At 45.5% G+C, this 19,361-nt stretch overlaps 1 protein-coding gene across 1 annotated transcript in view; it reads left to right on the forward strand.

Moving 5' to 3' along the window:
* Positions 1 to 19,361, forward strand: part of Unc13c (unc-13 homolog C) — a 438,787-nt gene that overhangs the window by 355,422 nt on the left and 64,004 nt on the right. Inside the window, exons 20-23 of the mRNA XM_003471882.5 lie at positions 307 to 403; positions 996 to 1,139; positions 8,160 to 8,237; positions 11,771 to 11,848. Coding sequence (XP_003471930.2) covers positions 307 to 403; positions 996 to 1,139; positions 8,160 to 8,237; positions 11,771 to 11,848 — 397 coding nt within the window. The remainder of the gene's footprint in view (positions 1 to 306; positions 404 to 995; positions 1,140 to 8,159; positions 8,238 to 11,770; positions 11,849 to 19,361) is intronic.

The following is a 19,361-nucleotide window of genomic DNA, read 5'->3' on the forward strand; positions in this document are numbered from 1 at the left end:
GATGGTAGGCAGCGCTGGGCAGTGAAGGTTAGGAAGGAGGGTGCAGGGCACAGAGAGCTACCAAATCTAGGCTTCCCGGGAGCAGGGGAGAGGGAACTGCAGGGCAGGTGATGAGAGCAGCATGCATCTGAGACCACCTGGGAAAAGTGGAGAACCCCGAGACTGAAGGAAACAGAGACACGTAAGACCGAGGAAGCAAAACTGGGAATGGAAAGTGAAAGGCAATTTCAGATCCTGAGTTACTCTCAGACGAGAATGAAAGCAGACGTTCCCTTTTGTGGTAGTAACATCGCTAGCTTTTTCTAGGTGGTTTGAGCCTTTCGTGATGCAGTGGCTGGATGAGAACGAAGATGTATCTATGGAGTTCCTCCATGGAGCGCTGGGAAGGGACAAAAAGGACGGGGTGAGTGCAGTCACTGTAAGAGTGTGTGTTGCCTTGACTCCGTCACACTGCTCACCTTCAAGCTGGTGGGAATTTGTGAGGCTCATTGTTTTTAATTCCCCAACAATGAAAATGAACATAACACAATTTCAAGGGCTGGTCAGAATCTTAGGAAATTACTTAAACTAAAATTTTAAAAAATCAATCAGCCCTGTGCCCTGAGAGGCTTTACTTCTTGAATGAGTCTGAGGCCCTAAGTTCCCCAGCTGCAAACCTCTCTGTTGTCCCAGAAGCTTTCCAGGGCTCCAGACCTGTAGCAGCATCCTACCTGGCCCTCCCAGCAACTCTGAGTTTGCACTCTCCACTATGCATGAGAGGGAGAAAAGAGAAAGAGGGAGAAGCAGCCCTCCACTCAGTAGTGGACAAACCAGTTAGCAGCAGCTCTCTGTGGCCTGGGTTCCACTGCAATTTCCAGAAAAGGTGGTGAACCATTCCTTGAGGGGGAATGGTAGGCGTGTGATTGTGCAAAGAGGTGGGCTGTTGGTGTGAAAGGCTGGAGGCTCTTCTTGTACCCCAGTGTGACCACTGTGATGGCTTTGTCTCCCATCCACAGTTTCAGCAGACATCTGACCACGCGCTCTTTTCCTGCTCTGTGGTTGATGTCTTTGCTCAGCTGAACCAGAGCTTTGAGATTATTAAGAAGCTGGAGTGCCCTAACCCCGAAGCACTGTCCCACCTGATGAGAAGATTCGCAAAGGTGGGTTAAGGGGAAGTCCTCTCTCCTGGGCTTTTGCAGCACCCTGACCCTGGTCCCTCCAAGGTCTTCCTGTGTCCCTAGATATGTTATCTGGTCATAAGTATGCAATTGCATACCTTTCCCACTGCTGTGATGTGGCTTTATCATCTTCAAAACCTATCTCATGTTCACAGTGCTGACTTAGTTCTAGTGAAGAGGCCACATGGAGAGCGGAGTTCTCTCCATTTCAGAGCTGGTACCTGGCAGCTAACAGGGAGCCTTGCCATTGCTTCCACACAATGACAAACACTTCCTAGCAGATGCCACAGTAAAATAAAACGTGGGAGTCATGAGAACTGGGTTCTAATTCCAAGTCAGCCAGTAACTGTCATGTGAATCTCAACAGTGTATAGGTTTTCATGAATTTGGTTACTGGCTTAGATCAGCCAGATTCCTCTTAGGCCTTTTTGCTTCTTCAAATGGAAAGCACCCTGCTCTTTGCTTGCAACTTTGTCGGGAGTTTTGGGGGGAAATACAGAGAATTAGAGGAGCAGTCTTTACCCATCAAATCCTATGATAAACTAAGTGGAGGATGACCCAGGGGCGTGATCCAGCCTAGCATAGAGAGAGCTGTGAAACTGAGTGGGAGGAGCTCTGAGGCAGAGCTGGTGGCCCTGGGGTAAAGGGAAGAAGCCTGAACCTCAGGAGCAGCTGGAGCGGCAGAGGAGGGCGACAAAGGGCAGGGCTCTGCACAGGTAGAGATGTCACTCTTGATCTTCTGGTCCCCTTAGGAAATTCAGAGCCTGTGGGGCACCGTAGGCAAGTTAGTTAGACAGCATGATGGTAAGCAGCGGATCTGTTCACTGGTTTCTGTATTTTGCCGGCATGAGTACAAGACTAATCCTGCAGGTAACGATTTCAGGTTGGATGTCCATCCCATGAGGCTGAGGGCCACCTACATGCTGCCCACGCTGTAAGCCAAGGTCCCCACTGAGCCTTAACTTTGACCTCAGAGAGCTCTCAAGGCTCTGTGATACCACACAGTCAGAGGCTATGGTCAGGGCCCAGGGTGCAGGCCATTATAGAAAGGCCCAGATTGAAAGTTCGATTTTTTGTGCAGCATGCTAGAAAGCAAGGGGAAGCTGAAACCCAGCTTACACATGTACCATTTTTCAACCCTAAAGACTGAACCCAGGGCCTATGCACTCTGAGCCCTGCCTTGGATTATTTTGTTATTTTGAGGCAAGGTCTCTAAGGTTGCTAAGTTGCCCAGGCTCATTTTAAAATTGTGATCTCTTGCCTCAGACTCCCAGTGTTGGGATTGCAGGTGTGCACCAGGACACATGGCTTGTGTTACACACTGTTTAAGATGTATTATTAGTTTCCTAGGGCTGCCACGTGGAATCCCACACACTGAGTGACAGTTTTCCTCAGGGCCCAGAGTGGCAGAGCCCGTGGCCACAGTGCCCATGGCTCAGTTCTCTGTGACTTGCAGCTGGCCACCCTCCACGGTGTCCTCACTCAGGGTCTCTGTGTCCAGCCAGGGGCCTTTGAGTCCGGATCTCCTCTTCTTATAAGCAGGCCAATCAGTTCTGACTGGGTGTCATTTAACTCAACAGTGGGGTGGCTCCCCTAATGTGGGGAGTGCAGGGTCTGTGGGATGTCCCAGGCTGAAGTGAGAGAGCCCTGAAGATTAGACAAAGCAGCTCAACTGCCTTTGCAGAAAGCAAGGAGCCATGAAGAGTTTTAGGCAGACAATTCCAGCCTGGACACTACTTGTAAGTGCTGTTCTGCATCATGTGGACTTCAGTCCTTCTCTCAGTTACTTAGGAACGCTGAAGTGATAGTATGGTTTGTGTCTAAATGTCCCCCCAAGAGTCGGAGTTACAAGCATTCACCAACTATGCCCAACTCCTGACTTTCCTTCTGTCACAACCCTTATCATACTGTGAAAAAGCTACTGGTGTGTTTTCCCTTAGACCTCCCTCCACTTCCCACTTTTGGAAAGATGGGACTTTCCAAAGGACTAGGCTGGATGTGTAAATGTGGATACTGGGATCAAGGATGTGGATAATGGAAGCCACACTCTGGGTGTGGGTGGCACTAATCAGTAGACTTGCGGCCTGCATGAACTATAAAGGAATAGAAAGAAGCAGGCTTGTTGCTGCTGCCAGCTGCTGGTTGCTCTCCATCTGCCCTGCCATGGGTTGTTTCTCCTCTGTGATGCCTCCATGCCACTTTGCCTTGGAGTCAGCCAACTATGGACTGAAACCTCTAAAAACAGTGAGCTGAAATAAACCTTTTCTCCTTTAGCTTTGGGTATCAGGTATTTTGTCACAGCAATGAGAAAACTAACTAAGACCAGTAACTTCCTACCTTTTTAGAGAATGACTAAGATCGTTTCTTTCCTAAACAGCACTTTCTTGGTAGTAGGTGATTACAGTTTCATAATATGTCCAAGTGCCAGAAAATTAGTCTGAATATTTCCTAAGTCTTTCCTTTACTAGCTCTTGAATGTTGAGTAAATGCCAAAAAAAGAATGAAATGAGGTCACCAGCAGTGTCGTGCTGGCGAAACAAGGTGGCACACTGTTCTCAGAAGCAGGGTCACAGAAACAAGTGTCCACAGGCTTCAAGTTAATATATTTAGTAATGCTCTATTGTACTGTGCACAGCATCAGGAAGGGAAGAGAAGAGGGGTCCACGTGGGAGGACTCAGGTGCCCTGGGGGTGAGAATGCTGAGCTCTGACCACAGCTGCCCAGCCCTGGTGCTGGAAATCTGGTGGTGGGACCCAGGGCTGGATGAGAAGGCATGCACAGTCACACTCAGGGACATGCATTCCCTGAAGCAAGAGAGGAGACCGAGGGTCCGTGCATCTGTCACTGAAGAAACGTGTGCTCGGGTTGGCACCATTAAAAAGGCAGTGCAGTAAAACAGTTTTAATCCTTGCGAGTTTAGTCATACCCAATTGTTATCATGGGACAACAAAAGACATCTGGGAAAATAGAAATTAGTGATTTACTTTGAAAAAGGAATTGTAAACTGGGCAAGGTGGCACACACCTGTAAACCCAGTGCTCTAGGGGCTAAAATGGGAGGGCTGCAAGTTCCAGCCCAACCTGGGCAATTTAGCAATTTAACGAGACCATGACCCTGTCTCAAATTCAAAAGGAGGACAGGGAATGTAGCTCTGGATAAAGGCCCTGGAGCCAAATCCCTGTGCTGCCAAAAAAAAAAACCCTAACCCTAAAGAAAGAAAAGAAAATTTGGGAGACTGTCCTAAGAAATTATGTCAATACTTTTAACTTGTTCAGTGTCTTATAATGCAAAATAAAAAGATCAAATACATAGAGTAGAAATAAGTAAACATCATTTAGGTCCATTTTTATCTATAATGCTATATAGTTTCTAGTTATAAAAAAAGATTAAAGTGTGATTGACATAAGGTGCTATTTTGCAATAACTGCTGACGATTGGCAGGGTTTGGACACTGCTTTTTGTCACCATTAGTCTCGAATACCCTACCCTTCCCAGAACTAGGATCCTTGTGTAAAACACTCCAAAACTCTGTCTCTTTCTGGGGCTTGATGTGAGCTACCTTCCAGGATGAGGCATCCAATGAGGTCTGTGGAGTCTGAGTGGGACACTCAGGTGACAGGGACACTGCTCCTCCTCAAAAGCCCTGATGTGAAAGGTGCCCCCAAAATGCTGGGCCCACAGTGCTGCACACAGGGCTTGTGTGGAGCCCATGAGCTGTGAATACTCCTGTGACCTCGTGGCTCCCTGAGAGTGGGCCGCTTCACCTAGGGGGACACATGGTGGGTTTAGCACTGCTGAGCAACAACTGGGGCCTGGAGTATCGAGGATTTATAAGTGAGACTCACTCGCGCACCCCTGCCGCCACTTCCTGTGGCCCGATTCTAACTGTTAACACTGATGCGGTTCGCTGAGCACTGGGATCCACTGACCGTTTTGTGTGTGTCTTGCTTATGCTTCACAGCGGCCCTTGCGATGGGCACTGTTATCATCCCTCACTTGTCAACCAATGACTTGGGTTCAAACTGTCTAAGTAATTGAGGGCACAAGTGCAATGCTTCAGCTGAGGAGCCCGGAAGCAAATGGGGCAGAAACTTGTGCCCAGGCCACACCTGCACATCAGGGAGGAGGAAGTGTGGTGAGACCCTGTGTGGCAGTGCAAAAACCTGAGGCCATGCATCCTCTGTGCTGAGCAGCATCTTCCTCCTGTTCCATGCACATGGCGTGAGCAAGTGGATTCTGAGCCAGTTCATACCTAGCTGACCTTAAGACCAGACAGTAAATAGAAACCCAGGGTGTTAACAGGACTTTTGTCCCACTTTGAATGGTGGCCGTAGCCTGGAACCAGACTGACAACCATGCTGACCATGCCATGCAGTAGCCATGCCCAGGTCAGCACTGAGGGAGGCAAGGGAGGTATACTCCTCCCTGAGATCTTGTACACACAGCAGAATTGCTCTTTTCACCACTGCAATCCTGTGAGGGTCTCATCCCTTCTAATCCTGAGGTCTTTGAGTCATCACTCTGGCTGTACCTGTGAAGAGCTGCATGCTCCTGCCCACTGTCTCAGCTGCTCTAGAAGAGCTGCCCAGTGGCCGTGCATGGTCTCCTGCACCACTGTCACTCATCCCCCAGTGCTGCCCTAAAGGTCCCATCAGGACCTCAGCTCTCACTCCCAGCTCCCTGTCTTCCAACCTTGTTAGGGCCCCTCTGGGCAGCAGGTACCCCTAGAACAGTCACTCCACCCTGCTAGGCATTCATGGGGGCTGAGTGTGCATCAGTAACAACACCTGGGGCTACAGGGGCCCAGCCTGGAGCTGTTGACCCAGCAGACCTGGGCCAGGGTTGGCGGCATCCCCAGGTCCCAATGAGGCGGCTACCATAATGACACTGATCCTTCACCATGCTCTGAAAGCCAATGTGGCAGGAGCCAGTCCTGACCACCAGAAACACAAACCTTAACTACCCCAGGCCTCTGTGCAGTTGTAGTCATCAGCGTCGCAGGTAGAAATCCAAGGATGAGAGGTTTCCTAGGAAATAGAGCCACGCAACCCTGGGGATTCACCAAGTGATGACAGTGGAGGTGGAGGCTCTTCTGAGCTCTCCAGCAGGTTGCCCAGCAGTTAAACAACATGTTGGGACACACGTTGTAGGGAACTTTCGTACTATCTAAGCTATCTCCTGACAAATCTGAGTTACAACTAGCTCTTAAGCTTGAGGCCTTGGCTGTGTTTTAGTTTTTACTATACAGTGAGATGATTCCCGCGAGTGATGCTGTCATTCAGAATTGAGAGTGGTGTTCCTGTGCAGTAGGAGTAAGTGACCATCAGGAAGACGCAGGATTGGTTCAGCTTTATATCTACTGAAAAACACAGCCCCACGTGCAGAGGCGCTTCAGTCTGGTAGCCAGCTGTTTTCCCAGATACATTGATCACCTTACCTTCATCAAGGCCAACCTGCTACTTAAATTGGCAGATATTGTCACACTAATGTCAGTTTTCTCTCTATATGTTATTCCTACTTTCAGGTTCCATTGTGATTTAAAAAATCCATGCAGCAAATTCATAGTCACACTTAGTGGATTTGGGCCCATAGATTAAGCATTTTTCCTTCTGTTTAATACTTTGGAAGGTCTCTCCCAGTTGATCTTGAAACACTAAAAAGATTTGTGTAAATCAAAAAAGATTTGTGTAAATGTGTTACACAAAAAGAAAATAAAAGCTTTTTGGTCTTTGCTTTCCCATGAGAGATGTATTTCTACCATTGCAGTTGCTTCATCTTTTCTAAGGAAATCACAGGCATATCTGGCTTATGCTACTGCAAGCCATGTGTAGCAGCAGCAGATGGAAACACATCGATACATTATTCAATGAGTGAAATAAAATTTACTTAACATAGTTGATTCATTATTCTCTGCTTTGTGTAATTAATGGAAGTTTTTACAAAGCATAAGGGCCAGAAATATTTACAGAGAAAGAAAGGAACTGTAGAGCTAAGATGAAAAAGACAGCAAAGCGAGAGTGATTATGCAAGATTTGTAACAAATAATATGCTATCAAATAATCTAGTAAACAAGAGGTAAATGGATTATGGTGGCGAGACAGGCCCTTGGCCACCTTTCCCTCATTATCTGCACCTACAAGTTAAAGGAAGAAAGGTTCGTTTTGGCTCTCAGTTTGAGAGGTTTCAGTGTGTGGTCAGCTGGCTCCAACGCACAGTTTGACAGAAAGGCCTGGAGGAGGAGAGCTGTTCAGCGTGGTCGCCCAGAAGCAGAAAGGCAGCAGGAGAGGAGTCTAACAGCACAAAAAGCTAGGAGCTTATCAATGTGTGTATCTAGTCACCTTCCAAAATCCCACCTCTGGAAATAGGAGCCTCCAGGGTAAACATTTTTGATCAAAACCATAATGGGTAGTATGTTACAGGAGAAACTACAGTCTGAGATGCTAGAGGTGTTTTTTTCTGTAGCACCGCCAATAATTTGTTATCACTGAAAATAGCCATTGCTAAATGCAGAAATGCTGATCCCCACTTATACAAGTGGTATCTAAGAATAAAGGAGAAAGTTGAAAAAATGGCCAACACAAAACATTTTGGCATGATAAGTGTGGGATGGGAATAGAGTTAGGAGCTAAAAGTCCTAAGACATTATACCAAGCATAAAGCGTCTTTTCAGAAGAGGATATGAGGAGCTCTGGACCATCAGATAGTAAAGACCCACTCATAGAGGCATTTCTAGGTGGCCAGTGAATCCTCTTGGGGGAGCTGAAAAATAGAGGATTTCCTTATGGTGCAGCATGCATTAAAACAGAATGGACCCAAGTAAGATATCAGAAATGAGGCACAGTACAGCAGCTTAACTGTCTTTCAACAGTGGGGTAGATTGAACCTGCGTTTATGGCTCATGCAGCTAAAGGACACCTGGACTCTCCTGACTTAGCATCAGTTGGGCTAGCATGTGTGGGGAGCTGTGTGTTCCCGTGTAATCTCCCATGTTCTCTTCCTCAGACCATCAATAAGGTGCTGGTCCAGTACGCTGCAATTGTGTCCAACGATTTCAGTTCATACTGTGGTAAGGAAAACGTGGTGAGTAAAACTGTCTCCTCTCTTGATTATTCCTCCAGTGAGCATTACTTCTTCCAACTCAGGGTAAACACGATAGGTTGTTTACTTCTGCTTTTACAAAAGATCAGAAATAGGAATTGCAAGAATCTGTTTGAATCGTAATCTTTGTTTCTCAGGGGCCTTGAACTCATTCCAATGCAGGACTCACAGGAAGGTTGAGAGAATTTTGACAGCAGCTGATTTATGGTTTTCCATTTTGATACGGAATAAGATGAGAATTGGCAGACTCGGAAAGCTCTGGAGCTAAGAATCAAAGCACCAGCTAGATGAGAAAGACACTGACCAGTTTCACCGTGACACAAACACTAGGACAGGGGCGCTTCAGTCTCAGCGGTGAGAGGCTGAGAAGGATGGCTCATGTGTGAAACAATGCCGATTGCTACTGTGCCTGGTTAATTTAACTCTCCTTCTTTATGAGGAAGTATTTACAAAATCCAAGCCAGTATGTATCTCACTCAATAGAAGGAGTAAAGGGAACAAGATAAACAAGTTAGGTAATAAAGGATTTTGTGATGGTGTAGCTTACGGTAAAATAGAATGGACCCATTCTTGGCATGGACTCTGTTATTTTTATAATTAGAAGTAAAATCTTTCTTATTTACCATTGGCAGTATCAGGAAAAATATGTTGACAAAATAGAATTTTTTAAAAAGAGCAGTATTAAGACAAAATGGTTAAATACAGAGTACAGGACTTTCAAGGGAAAAATCTGGGTGCTTTTTTTCATTTAAAAAAGATATCAGTCCTCACTATCAGACAAGTCCGGGAGAGAATTATAAGGAAGCTACTGGTCTTGCTGAAACCTCCACTTGTTGCCAACAACCTGTCCTTTCCCTTTCTCTTAAATGAATATGCTGCCTGGAATCTTATTACAAGCCCAGACACCAACAGTGATTTCTCATTGTCATTGACTATAAATACTCAAAAAGTGAGATGGAGTAATTATGTATTGGAAATATATATTTTTAATTAAGGGATTAAAGTATAACACATGTCTGAAGCGTTATAGTAAAGCCAAAGAAAAATGCCTCACAATGTCAGAAAAGATTCTCTTTGTGTTAGGACAGCAAAATATAATTCTGAAAGCTGACTTGAGATACTAAAATACTTGAGATCTGATGCTCAGAAAGGAAAATTAATTTTCAAAGCCTCTGCAGAGTTCTTCCTTATGGTTTCTACACTACATCTTGTACTATAACCCTGAGATGAAAATTACACACCAGAATCTATTATGTTATTCTAAGTATTGTCCTGTATGTTTCAATACTTTTCAGAGTCAATGTTATACCTAAAGTTTACAAAATCCTTCACTATGTCTAGCACAGAGCTTTTCCTCTCTGATAACTAGTGTCTTAACCCCATTTCACTGTTTAAACACAGAGGATCTTCATAACTTTTATGAAAGAATACCAGCTGGCTGCTGTGTGGTTGCTTCCTGCTGAGACACTCTAAAGAGCTGTTTTCGTTCATTTACACAGCACAGAGCTGTCGTTACCTCTTAATTTCTTATCAACACCACTGAAATTCATTGTACGCTTCATGGTATATGTGTGATGATATATCTATCTCATCTGCAAACTGAGATAGAAACTTTTATAATTAGATACCATTAAATATAAGACCATAGCCTTTGATTTGTCAAGAATCAGAATTAAAGACTGTAGTTCAACAAAATGTTTATTTCAGAATATTTTTTCCACTATGACATTTTAAATTGGAAATGGAACAAATATTTTGTCCATTTTATCCCAACATTCCACAAAATATCATTGTATTTATCTAATTTAGTATTACTTTATTTTGAATATTTTTTTAAAATTTTTCAACCCTCAAAACATTTGCCCTCTGAAAAAATGATCTTAGTTTAAATAAAACTAACTTTCCTCATATTTCTGGTCCTTAGCTACTCAGATCAAGGTCAAATAAAATATTTTAAGATACTGTGAGCCAAGTCAAAATGTGCACATGAAAAGATACAACTTGACTTCAAACTGAAGCTGTGGTGTCTCACCACACTTCTCCACAGTGATGCCTTTGAATTAGGTTAACGTTCTCTGGACTCCGAGTTCCTTTTCTCTTTTTTCATTTACTCTGGGATTGTTTAAAGTAAAGCTATCTCATGATAGATGTAAGGTAGATTTGTGTAATCTACTTGTCATTAGTGATTTGAGACATCGTTTTAATAAAGTGAACTTTGGACATTTGAAGGTCGGGGAAGCTGGCAGAGGGAGGACAGCATGAGTGTGCCCTCGCCCTCCCCCTGCATCTGCATCTCCTTTCTCTGTGGCTGCACAGTAGCTGGCGCCTGTGCCTTTGCTCCCTGGTAGCTCTTTCTCCCTGGAAATGGCTTTGTTATGAACACCTTAGTGGCCTATAGGTCGGCCTTTCCTTATGAAGCTAATTCTAGTGTCCTGTCACATGCACCAAAGCAAGTGGCCTTGAATGCTAATATCAAATAAGCACAGACGAGCCAAGCTGGCTCAGTCCCCAGGAGCATGAGAGAAAACCCTTCCCCAGAGTCCAGCTTCTCACTATGCTCATGGCCCTCCTGGATGTTGGGTTCCTTTCTGTCGGAATCCCCACATCAAGCCAAGTTGTCCCTTCCTAAAAAGGAAAAGAAAAACTACATGTATGGACTGTGAACCTCTAGTGGAAGAGCAGTCTGCTGGCTTGGTTTGTGGCCTCCGTGTCCAGACACCAAATCCCTTGGTGGTTTGGAAATGTCCATTCCTGCTATGGAAAGGACCAAGGAACTCTCATCGTGGCTGGGATTAGAGCCCTGGGATGAATCTCAGTTAAAAAAATAAGGTGGCTGGGGAAAGGGACCAGAATAGACATTGTAAATTATTTCCATAAATGAAAGTTAGAATGTGGCCACTTTAAGAGTGAAGTAGAAAGTTCTTCAGAGGTCAGTGATGTGGGAGGAGCAATAATGAAACCTCACCTCACCAGTGAGGTGAGAGCTGACCCCTCTGACATCCTTGGCTGGCACTGTCTGTCCTGGTGGCCAACAACTACAGGTTGTCACCCATCTCCCTGTCCATCCATGGCTCTTTGGAATCAGTATGCAGTTCAGTGAATTTATAATGATTGCAAATTCTGTTTCCTCCTTAGAAGTTAATCTCTATTATCCTGAGAGTGTATCTGGCCCTGCCTCAGAGTCCCACATATTTGTCTCTGTTTGGAAACAAGGCGACAGTACTCTGAAGCCTTCCTTGCATGTATAGTGGTCTGGGGATCTTCAAGGCAGGCCAGTCTCTAATGGTTTGTTGTGTGAGGATGTTTCATTCCTCAGAAAGGGCATTGTGTTGTCTTTTCTGCTCCTAGCTGTTAAAGACCATCATGTCAAGCAGCAGAATTACTGTTTACCCAGTGTAATGTAACCAGGTATCAATGATAGGTGACTGCTATCACTTGTAAGCTAACATTATCCTTTCTCAGTAGCTTCATACCTAAGGAATGTTCACAGCGCTCTCTTATTTTCTGCTTTTAAGCCCTGCATCTTGATGAATAACATTCAACAGTTGCGCGTCCAGCTGGAAAAAATGTTCGAGTCCATGGGAGGGAAAGAGGTAAGTTGGTTTTACCTCTGCATTTGCCAGATGCCTGCTTAGAGATCATTAGCAGCTACCTCTGTTACGAAGGAACCTTGACCAAGTTTATATGATTTACTGAAGAACGGGAAGTGGTAATGTTCTAAAGTCCCATCAGCAGCAGTTAAGAGAATTCTTACTTTCCACGGAGGCCTTCAGGGAATGGAGGGAAGAGCAGGGGCGGAGAAGGACTTCTGTTCAGTGCATATATCTGTACATGCACGATGAAGTATGTGTGCTAATTGTAGATTTCTTTATTGTGTCTTATAATGCTGGTTTCGATGTTCATTCTGAAACATGCTTTGTGGCACTAGTGTTTTGATGTATCAGCAGTTTACTTTCCACTCGAGAAAGCCATGTCAAAATGTGTTGTGTGTTGTGTCTGTAATGTGTCCTGTCTCTGTCTAACATCTTTGGCTTGCAATTCCATGAACAGAAGAAGGAAGGAGAAAGATTCTTTTATGAGGTTTGTGCTAGCGAGCATCTTCCCTTTACCTGGCTGCCCTTCCCTCTCTGTACCCGCAGACCTTTGCCCCTCCTGCCCATTCTCATTTGCTTGTTCAGCTCAGGCAAGAGTGAGACATAGCTGTGCATCTGCCTCTTCTGCCTGCCCCAGCTTTGGTGTCTTTTTTTCTCAAACAAAACAATTTTGTGCTTTTAATGTAAGCATGACACAGTTTTGTCATATGGTAAAAAATAGGACACAGTACAAACTGTGATCTTAAATTATGGTGAACATTTAAATGAAAAGGAAATTATTACAGTGAAAGAAACATGATCATTTTCTCCTTTAAAATACTCCCCCTCAGGGGGCTCTTTTGTTTCCTTTCCCCATAAACCCACACAAGAGTCGGAGATTGAGGACTGGAGATGCCAAGAGGAGAGAGACCCCCTTCTCCCCATGAATCCGTCCCAGGGTGGCTGGGCCGAGGATGCGTGACATTCCCTTTCCAGCTGCCTTTGCCTCATCCTTGCTATGGGAAGATTATGAGGCGTATGCAGAGCTAGCCAGGGTACAGTAGAAATACCCTTTGTCCTTCTAAATTTATGAGGCTGGAAACACTTCTTCTAAGATCTAGTCTCTTCAAGTATCATGTTGCTTTTGACCCTAGAGAAAATTGATCCGGCCCCACCACCAAATACCGGTAATGTCCTTTTTTCATTTTCAGCCTTTTAAAAAATGGAGTTGCTACTTAACATCCCACAGTGAGCACCACAAGAATATAATGTGATGATGTAAAACTTTTTAAAAATGAGCTTTTCTGAGCTGAGTCCCCAGTGCAGTCTCAGCTGAATTTGTATAAAACAGGCTTCACCCCCAAAGCACGTTAACGTCAGTGCCAGGGTGGAGAATGTCACCCTCACTTCAGGTTCTTCTGCTGAGGTCAGTGAGCATTTGGGGGCATAAGCTGAGGTTTCTTCTGTAAACTTTGGGATGTTTTATACCCAGATTTTCAGGTTCATCTGCTATTTTTAAAAGTAGCCAAGAAATGCCTGCTCTCTTGTGGGAAATCCTGGTGCCTTTCAGTGAATGTGTTGGGGCCAGAAGTCATTTAAGAATTAGCAAGAGGGGCTGGGGATTTAGCTCAGCGGCATAAGCGCCTGCCTTGCAAGTAGGCAGTCGTGAGTTGGATCCCTGGTACCGATAAAAACGAAAAAGGCAAAAAAAAAAAAAAAAAAAATAGAATTAAGCAAGAGGGTAAACTGTCTGATTGCCAGGAATTCTCCTTGTGCTACTTCTTCATACTACTGTTTCTGAGCTCTAGTGTAACACATTGCGGGGCTGAATAGCAACCAGACAGATCAGAAAAGAGCAACCAACAGACCAGGCCTGACCCAAAAGGACCCTGTGGTCCGGTCACCTGCTAGCCCTGTGCGCTGGCATCTCGCTTACAGTCAGAGTGGGTGTTTTCTTTTGCAGTAATGGATATCAAACCCACTCTTCTGTGGGCTAGGCCAGTGCCTTACCAAAGAGCTATATCCCCAGCCCAAAATGGATTTTTAGTTCATATAAAAAGATGGTTTGAAATATGCATATTTGAAATTATAAATTTAATTTCAAATAAGTGAGTAAATCACAGAGCTGTTATTTTACTGGAAAAACGGAGGGCAGGAAGATTGAGCTTGGCGCCTTCACACAGTATCTATTCATTAAACTCTTCATACATAATTTAAATGGAAAATGCAATTAAACAAGTCCAAGGGAAGAAATGAATGCCTGACTTCCAGCTGCAGCGTCCGCTGGGGGCAGCAGTGGCCATGGCCCCCTCCACTCCCTGCACGGAGATACCCCCACTTCTCCCTCTCAGCCCTCCCTAGGGAGTGTCTTTTCTTCTGTTGTCCTCTATTTTCCCTTCTTGTCTTTTGTAACCAGCAAACGTTAAGCAGGCCCAGGCAGCAATGGCAGAGGGATTGAAGTATTAGGAGACAGCAAAACTCGAACTGAGCCTGAGCAAGAGAGGCCGGCTCTGGGCAGAGGAAGCCTGATATACACACACTTGCTTTCAAACCGTGGCAGCCACGCTCAGCCTCCTATGGGAGCAGGAGCCCAGGATGATAGGCAAAGTCCTCCCAATGGGGGTGCCTGTGTGTGCCTGTGCCCCAGCCGGAGCCGCAGGGACCTAGGGCCCTGGGGACAGTGCTGGGAAGGGCAGGGCTCCTCAGTGGCTGTGAGGAGCAGGACAGGGCTGGGGCAAGTGGTTCCTCACCCTTAAAGGCCTACCCAGTGCAGCATGCTGACCCTACTGCTCCCTCTGAGAAGAACCAGCTAGTAAGCCTGAACTCTGCTGCTGAGCACACAACAACCCAGACAACCTTTTAGGAGTTGATGGCTTCAACCGCATTCTGTGCTGGGATGTGCACAGCTTGCTGCAGAATCTCTTTAGAAACCGTCTGCCTATCTACTGCTCACAATGGTGGTAGCACCATGTGTTTATCAGCAGGTGTCTAGTGGCAGCCTTACTTCCCACCACCCTGTCCAGCAGGCATGACCACTGGTTGGCCCTGCTGCAGGATTCTGGGCTCTGTACCTACTGCCAGGGGTCAGGAGGTGCAACCTCAGCCTGCTCAGGCCTCGCTGCTGCCCTACCACACAAGATACTGGAAACCTCCTCCAGTGAGAAGCCCACTGCCTATTGGAACCTGGACAAAAGCCTGGTCCCACAGTGACAATCTTGGGAGTCTGATAGCTCCCAAAGCCACCCAGGAGGAACACAGGCACACATGTATGTGCTATGGCTACCAATGCTTGAGCAAGGGGCACAAAGAAATCACGAGCACACCATGTGTTTTCCTGTAAACTGACTTCCCAACATGCTGCCCTGTGCACAAACTACAAGCATGTTTGCTCACAACTGGGACTTTAGTACAGACACACACACGTTTCACAAGCTGTGAAGGAGCCGCAGCCTTCAGGAGCGGATATAAGAATCACTGGGTGATTGTTCCTGTCAGGACCCAGCTTAGAGCAGAACCACTGGCCCTCCAGGCCCAGCAGTAGTGCAGGCGGCGTTGGGACACTGCAGAACAGCTGGCTTTCATAGGCAAATGACAGTTAGAGGCTTACAAGTACAGCAGGTAGAGTTTAGTTGATATTATATTAATAGTTTAATTATTTTCTGAGTGTAACTCAGTACATACAAGTTCCAAATAAGTACTCTGCATTCATTTTCTAACAGACATGTGTTTTTATAGCACATATTTAAATATTTCCTGGATCCACAGTCTAATTTGTACAAGTATATGAAAAAATTAAAAATTGAAAATGTGACTTCTTTTCAAGAGGTCCTAAGATTCTGGTTATGGGATTCTGCATAATTTAGATTGGTTAATTTGGAAGAGCCATGACTCACTGCATAGTAAAGATGCTCTGCTCATCCACAGTTCCGCACCGTGATGGCGAATGTAGGGTCTGTCTCACCTTCGCCAGTGGTACAGTGTTGGTCAGATCCTGCTTCCTGCTGGTCACGTTGCAGACCACACCAAGAGAAAGCCATGCTTTTCTTCCTCCCCACAGAGAAGCCTGCCCAGAAGAGTAACTTTCACACATCTCTAGGCCCCACAGTTCTACAACTGTAAACATATTGCCCTAAACTGTGTCAAATTTAATGAGAAACTTAATTACACTTTCATTTCAGAGATGCAGCTATACAGATCATATTTGCTTTAGAATGTCACTGACTGATATTCAAGTGCCCAAATTTCAGTGCAGGCAGCGCACTGATATCCATCCCCAGACCTCTGACCATGTGGACCCGGCTACCAGCTAAGGAGCCCCACCAGACAGGGAAGAAACTCTGCTCCCGGTGCCTGTCCTCGACTTCCCACCCCACAGGACATGAGGGACCTGGCAGCCTCGGTCTAGTGGACAGCAGCTGAGCACACCTGAGGGACAGGCCAGCAGAACCAGGGCAAGAGAGGCGAGTGGTTTTCATATACAGCAAATGTTCAGGTGGCACCACTACTTCTGGGTCAGGGGTCACCTCCGGGGAGAACTGCTGATCCATCTTATCTCCTGCACATAGACATGAGATTTAGTATTAAGAGCATCAATCTGCTGCCTTTATCTTTCTCAGTAGCTACAAACTATAGAACAAAGTAAATTATAAAGTAATATATTACTTACAGTTAGATAATAAAATAGATTCAACTAGTCACATTATACCTTGTATTATATCTCCTAGTTCTAAAATTGTTTCCTGGGCCAGGGATATAGCTCAGTGTCACAATGCCTGCTTGGCAAGCATAAGGTCCTAAGTTCAGTTCTCAATACCAAAAAAAAAAATTGTTTCTAAAAAAATTTTAAAACTTGGTAAACTGCAAAGTTTAAACCTCCATTGTCTCACTATATTTACTGTGTCTTCAAGAGGAGAGAAAGATTTCTTTTTTAAAAACATATTGGCCTCAAGACAGTTACAAAGAGATCTAATGAAACAAAGGAGTAAGATCTCTTGGGCAGAGATCCCCAAGCACCCAGAGAAGAGCTACTCAGAAGCCAAATCCCCGGGTTTGTGTGGACCCTTCCACACCTCCTCTGTGATTATCACCCCTCTGTGCTGATAATTGTGCGGGAAAACAGAGGTCAGTGAGCGTGCATCGTGATGACAGGATCAACCCTTTCATTTGTTCATTCAACATACATGGATTGTTTGAGCACCTATTATGTGCTGTAAGTTTCACTAGACACCAGAGACTTCATAAGTACTAAAACATACCCCCTTCCCCCCATCAAAAAGACAAGTTTATTTTGCATTAGGGAAATCAAAATAACTGCAGAGATAATGCTTGTGTGTGAAAAATGCTGCTTTCTAAGCTGGAATTATCCTGCAGCTGAGAGCTGCAGTTGTGGCACTCCGCACCACAACTCCTGCTTTCGACTGTGCAGGCAGAGCTCTGGGGTGCCACGTGCTGTGGCCAGAGCCCAGGTGCCATGGTTATTTTCACACCTGGGGCGACAGAGAGCAAGGCGTACTGAAGGCTTGAAGCACTGGCCTTTTACTTCAGCAGCGCGCGGATTATCGCTTGGTTTGTTTCTCTGCCTGTCTCTGCAATTAGAGCTAACAAATTGAATTTAATAGGAAATTAAGAGAATAATGAGGGCTAGAAGGGCAACTCGTATAGCAGTTATTTAATAAATATGATTAAGACTATAATGCTGCTGGCAGAAGCTCCGCTTGCAGCCGAGTGTGTGGAATTAAGAAATGTGCTGGGGAAGACGCGTAGGTCAAGGGGTTCTTGGACCAGTAAGGCTTGTCCAGATGAAAGAGAGACCCAGCGGGCGCCGTGCATTAACCCAGTTCCCCAGAGCACCCGAGGGGTCACGTCTAGCTTACTTCCTGCTGAGTCTCTCTGCAGACTGAGCTCCCTCCAAACCTCCAGAGAACCCAGGGAGAGCAGGTTAGGGCCCAGCAGGAAGCCAGGCTCCGCTTGAGTCCCAGCCTCTCTGTCCCCTGCAGGGAGTCCATCCAGTCACCTCCATGAGGTTCCCTCCAACTACTCACGCCTGCCCCACCCGGCCGCTTGAGTTTTACTAGCGCACTACCAGTTTTACTCAAGGTTTTTTTCACTTGTCCTGTGTTCACCTTTTTTGTTTTTACTTTTTGATTGACACATAATAATTGTACCCATTGGGTACACAAAATTATTTTTTAGATTCACTCATACATTTTAATGATCAGGTCAAGGTGATTAGCACACTCATCACTTTAGATATTTATCATTTCTTTATAGACAGTACAGCTGAAACCTTCTTTTCTGGCTGTTTTGAGATGTACCTGTGTCACTGTTCAAAATGCCCACTGTGCTGTCCAGTGGAACACCAGCACTTGTCCCTCTCTCTGACATAGAGCTGGGGCCCACATGCTTGCCCAATGGATATTGAATGCCGTGGCCTGGACTGACCTTCACCCTGGTGCATGGTGCACTATATTCCTTACCAGCAGTGATGTCAGCGGCCGGTGGGGCCATGCAGAGGAGCGATGGTGAAGGTAGTACTCTGGCATCAGGGAGCTGGCGAGCCCTCTCCAGTGACCCTCGGTGAGGAGTTTGCTTTTCTAATGAATGTGGCTTCGGCACAAGCACCTGAAGAAGACAGTTCTTCACTCATGGGTGTCTCCAAAGCCTGACACACTATCCGGCCTTGGTTTCCCTCCTGACAAAGAGAGAAGCTGAACTGTGCTCTGAGGCTCTGTGTCTGTGAGGCAGGAGCCTCGTTAGCAATCCACAGAGAAATAGCACTCGAGGCACAGGCAAGGAGGAAGAAATGTTTGCGCGAAGAGAAAAGAGCGTCCTGTCACTCATGTGAAGCTTGAAGATGTAATTCAAAGTAAAACAGGACAGGAACATAGAACTAGGAAGCTCCAAACTTGGCTGGTATTCACGAGCTCAGAACTATTGCGAATGAACTTCGGCCTCTAGGGCAACACTTTGTACCTTCAGTGACGTGACTGAGGAAGTGAACTGAAGATCTCTCAGACACTTAGTTGATTGGGAGCACAATGACTATTGGATCCCTGTGTTGTTTTCCTTAAGTAGGATGGGAGACACTTACTGATGTTCTTCAACCTCTGGACACCAAGAAGTTAGACGCACAGATGTGTATACTGTAACTGATGCTTCTGGCATAACATTCTTGCAAATCTGATAGGAAAATTCTGTAATCGGTCTGAAAATGATTGTGCTCCTGAAGAAGGTCTCTCCAAGGAGGAATTTAACAAACAGAACAGGAGCATCGCTGGAGAGTGCACACTGGCCTGCATCTGAGAGGACCACAGTTCTGTCCCTGACAACACACCCATCTCCACAGAGAGGCCACAGTTCTACACAGTGACTTAGGGCATTTCAGGGTCACTAGGGGATTTTCACCTGTTCTTCAATTGTGTATTTTAAGTTAAACTAAAGTTTAAAAGATGAGTCAGTTCTGATAAGCAGGATTGGAGAGAACTGACCTTTTCAAAATAAATGAAATTAAGAGCTTAGATAAACTTGTGTGAAA

Source organism: Cavia porcellus, unplaced genomic scaffold (genome assembly GCF_034190915.1).
Source record: "Cavia porcellus strain 051 isolate PalLab524CR breed Dunkin Hartley unplaced genomic scaffold, mCavPor4.1 scaffold_1, whole genome shotgun sequence".
Lineage (NCBI taxonomy): Eukaryota > Metazoa > Chordata > Mammalia > Rodentia > Caviidae > Cavia > Cavia porcellus.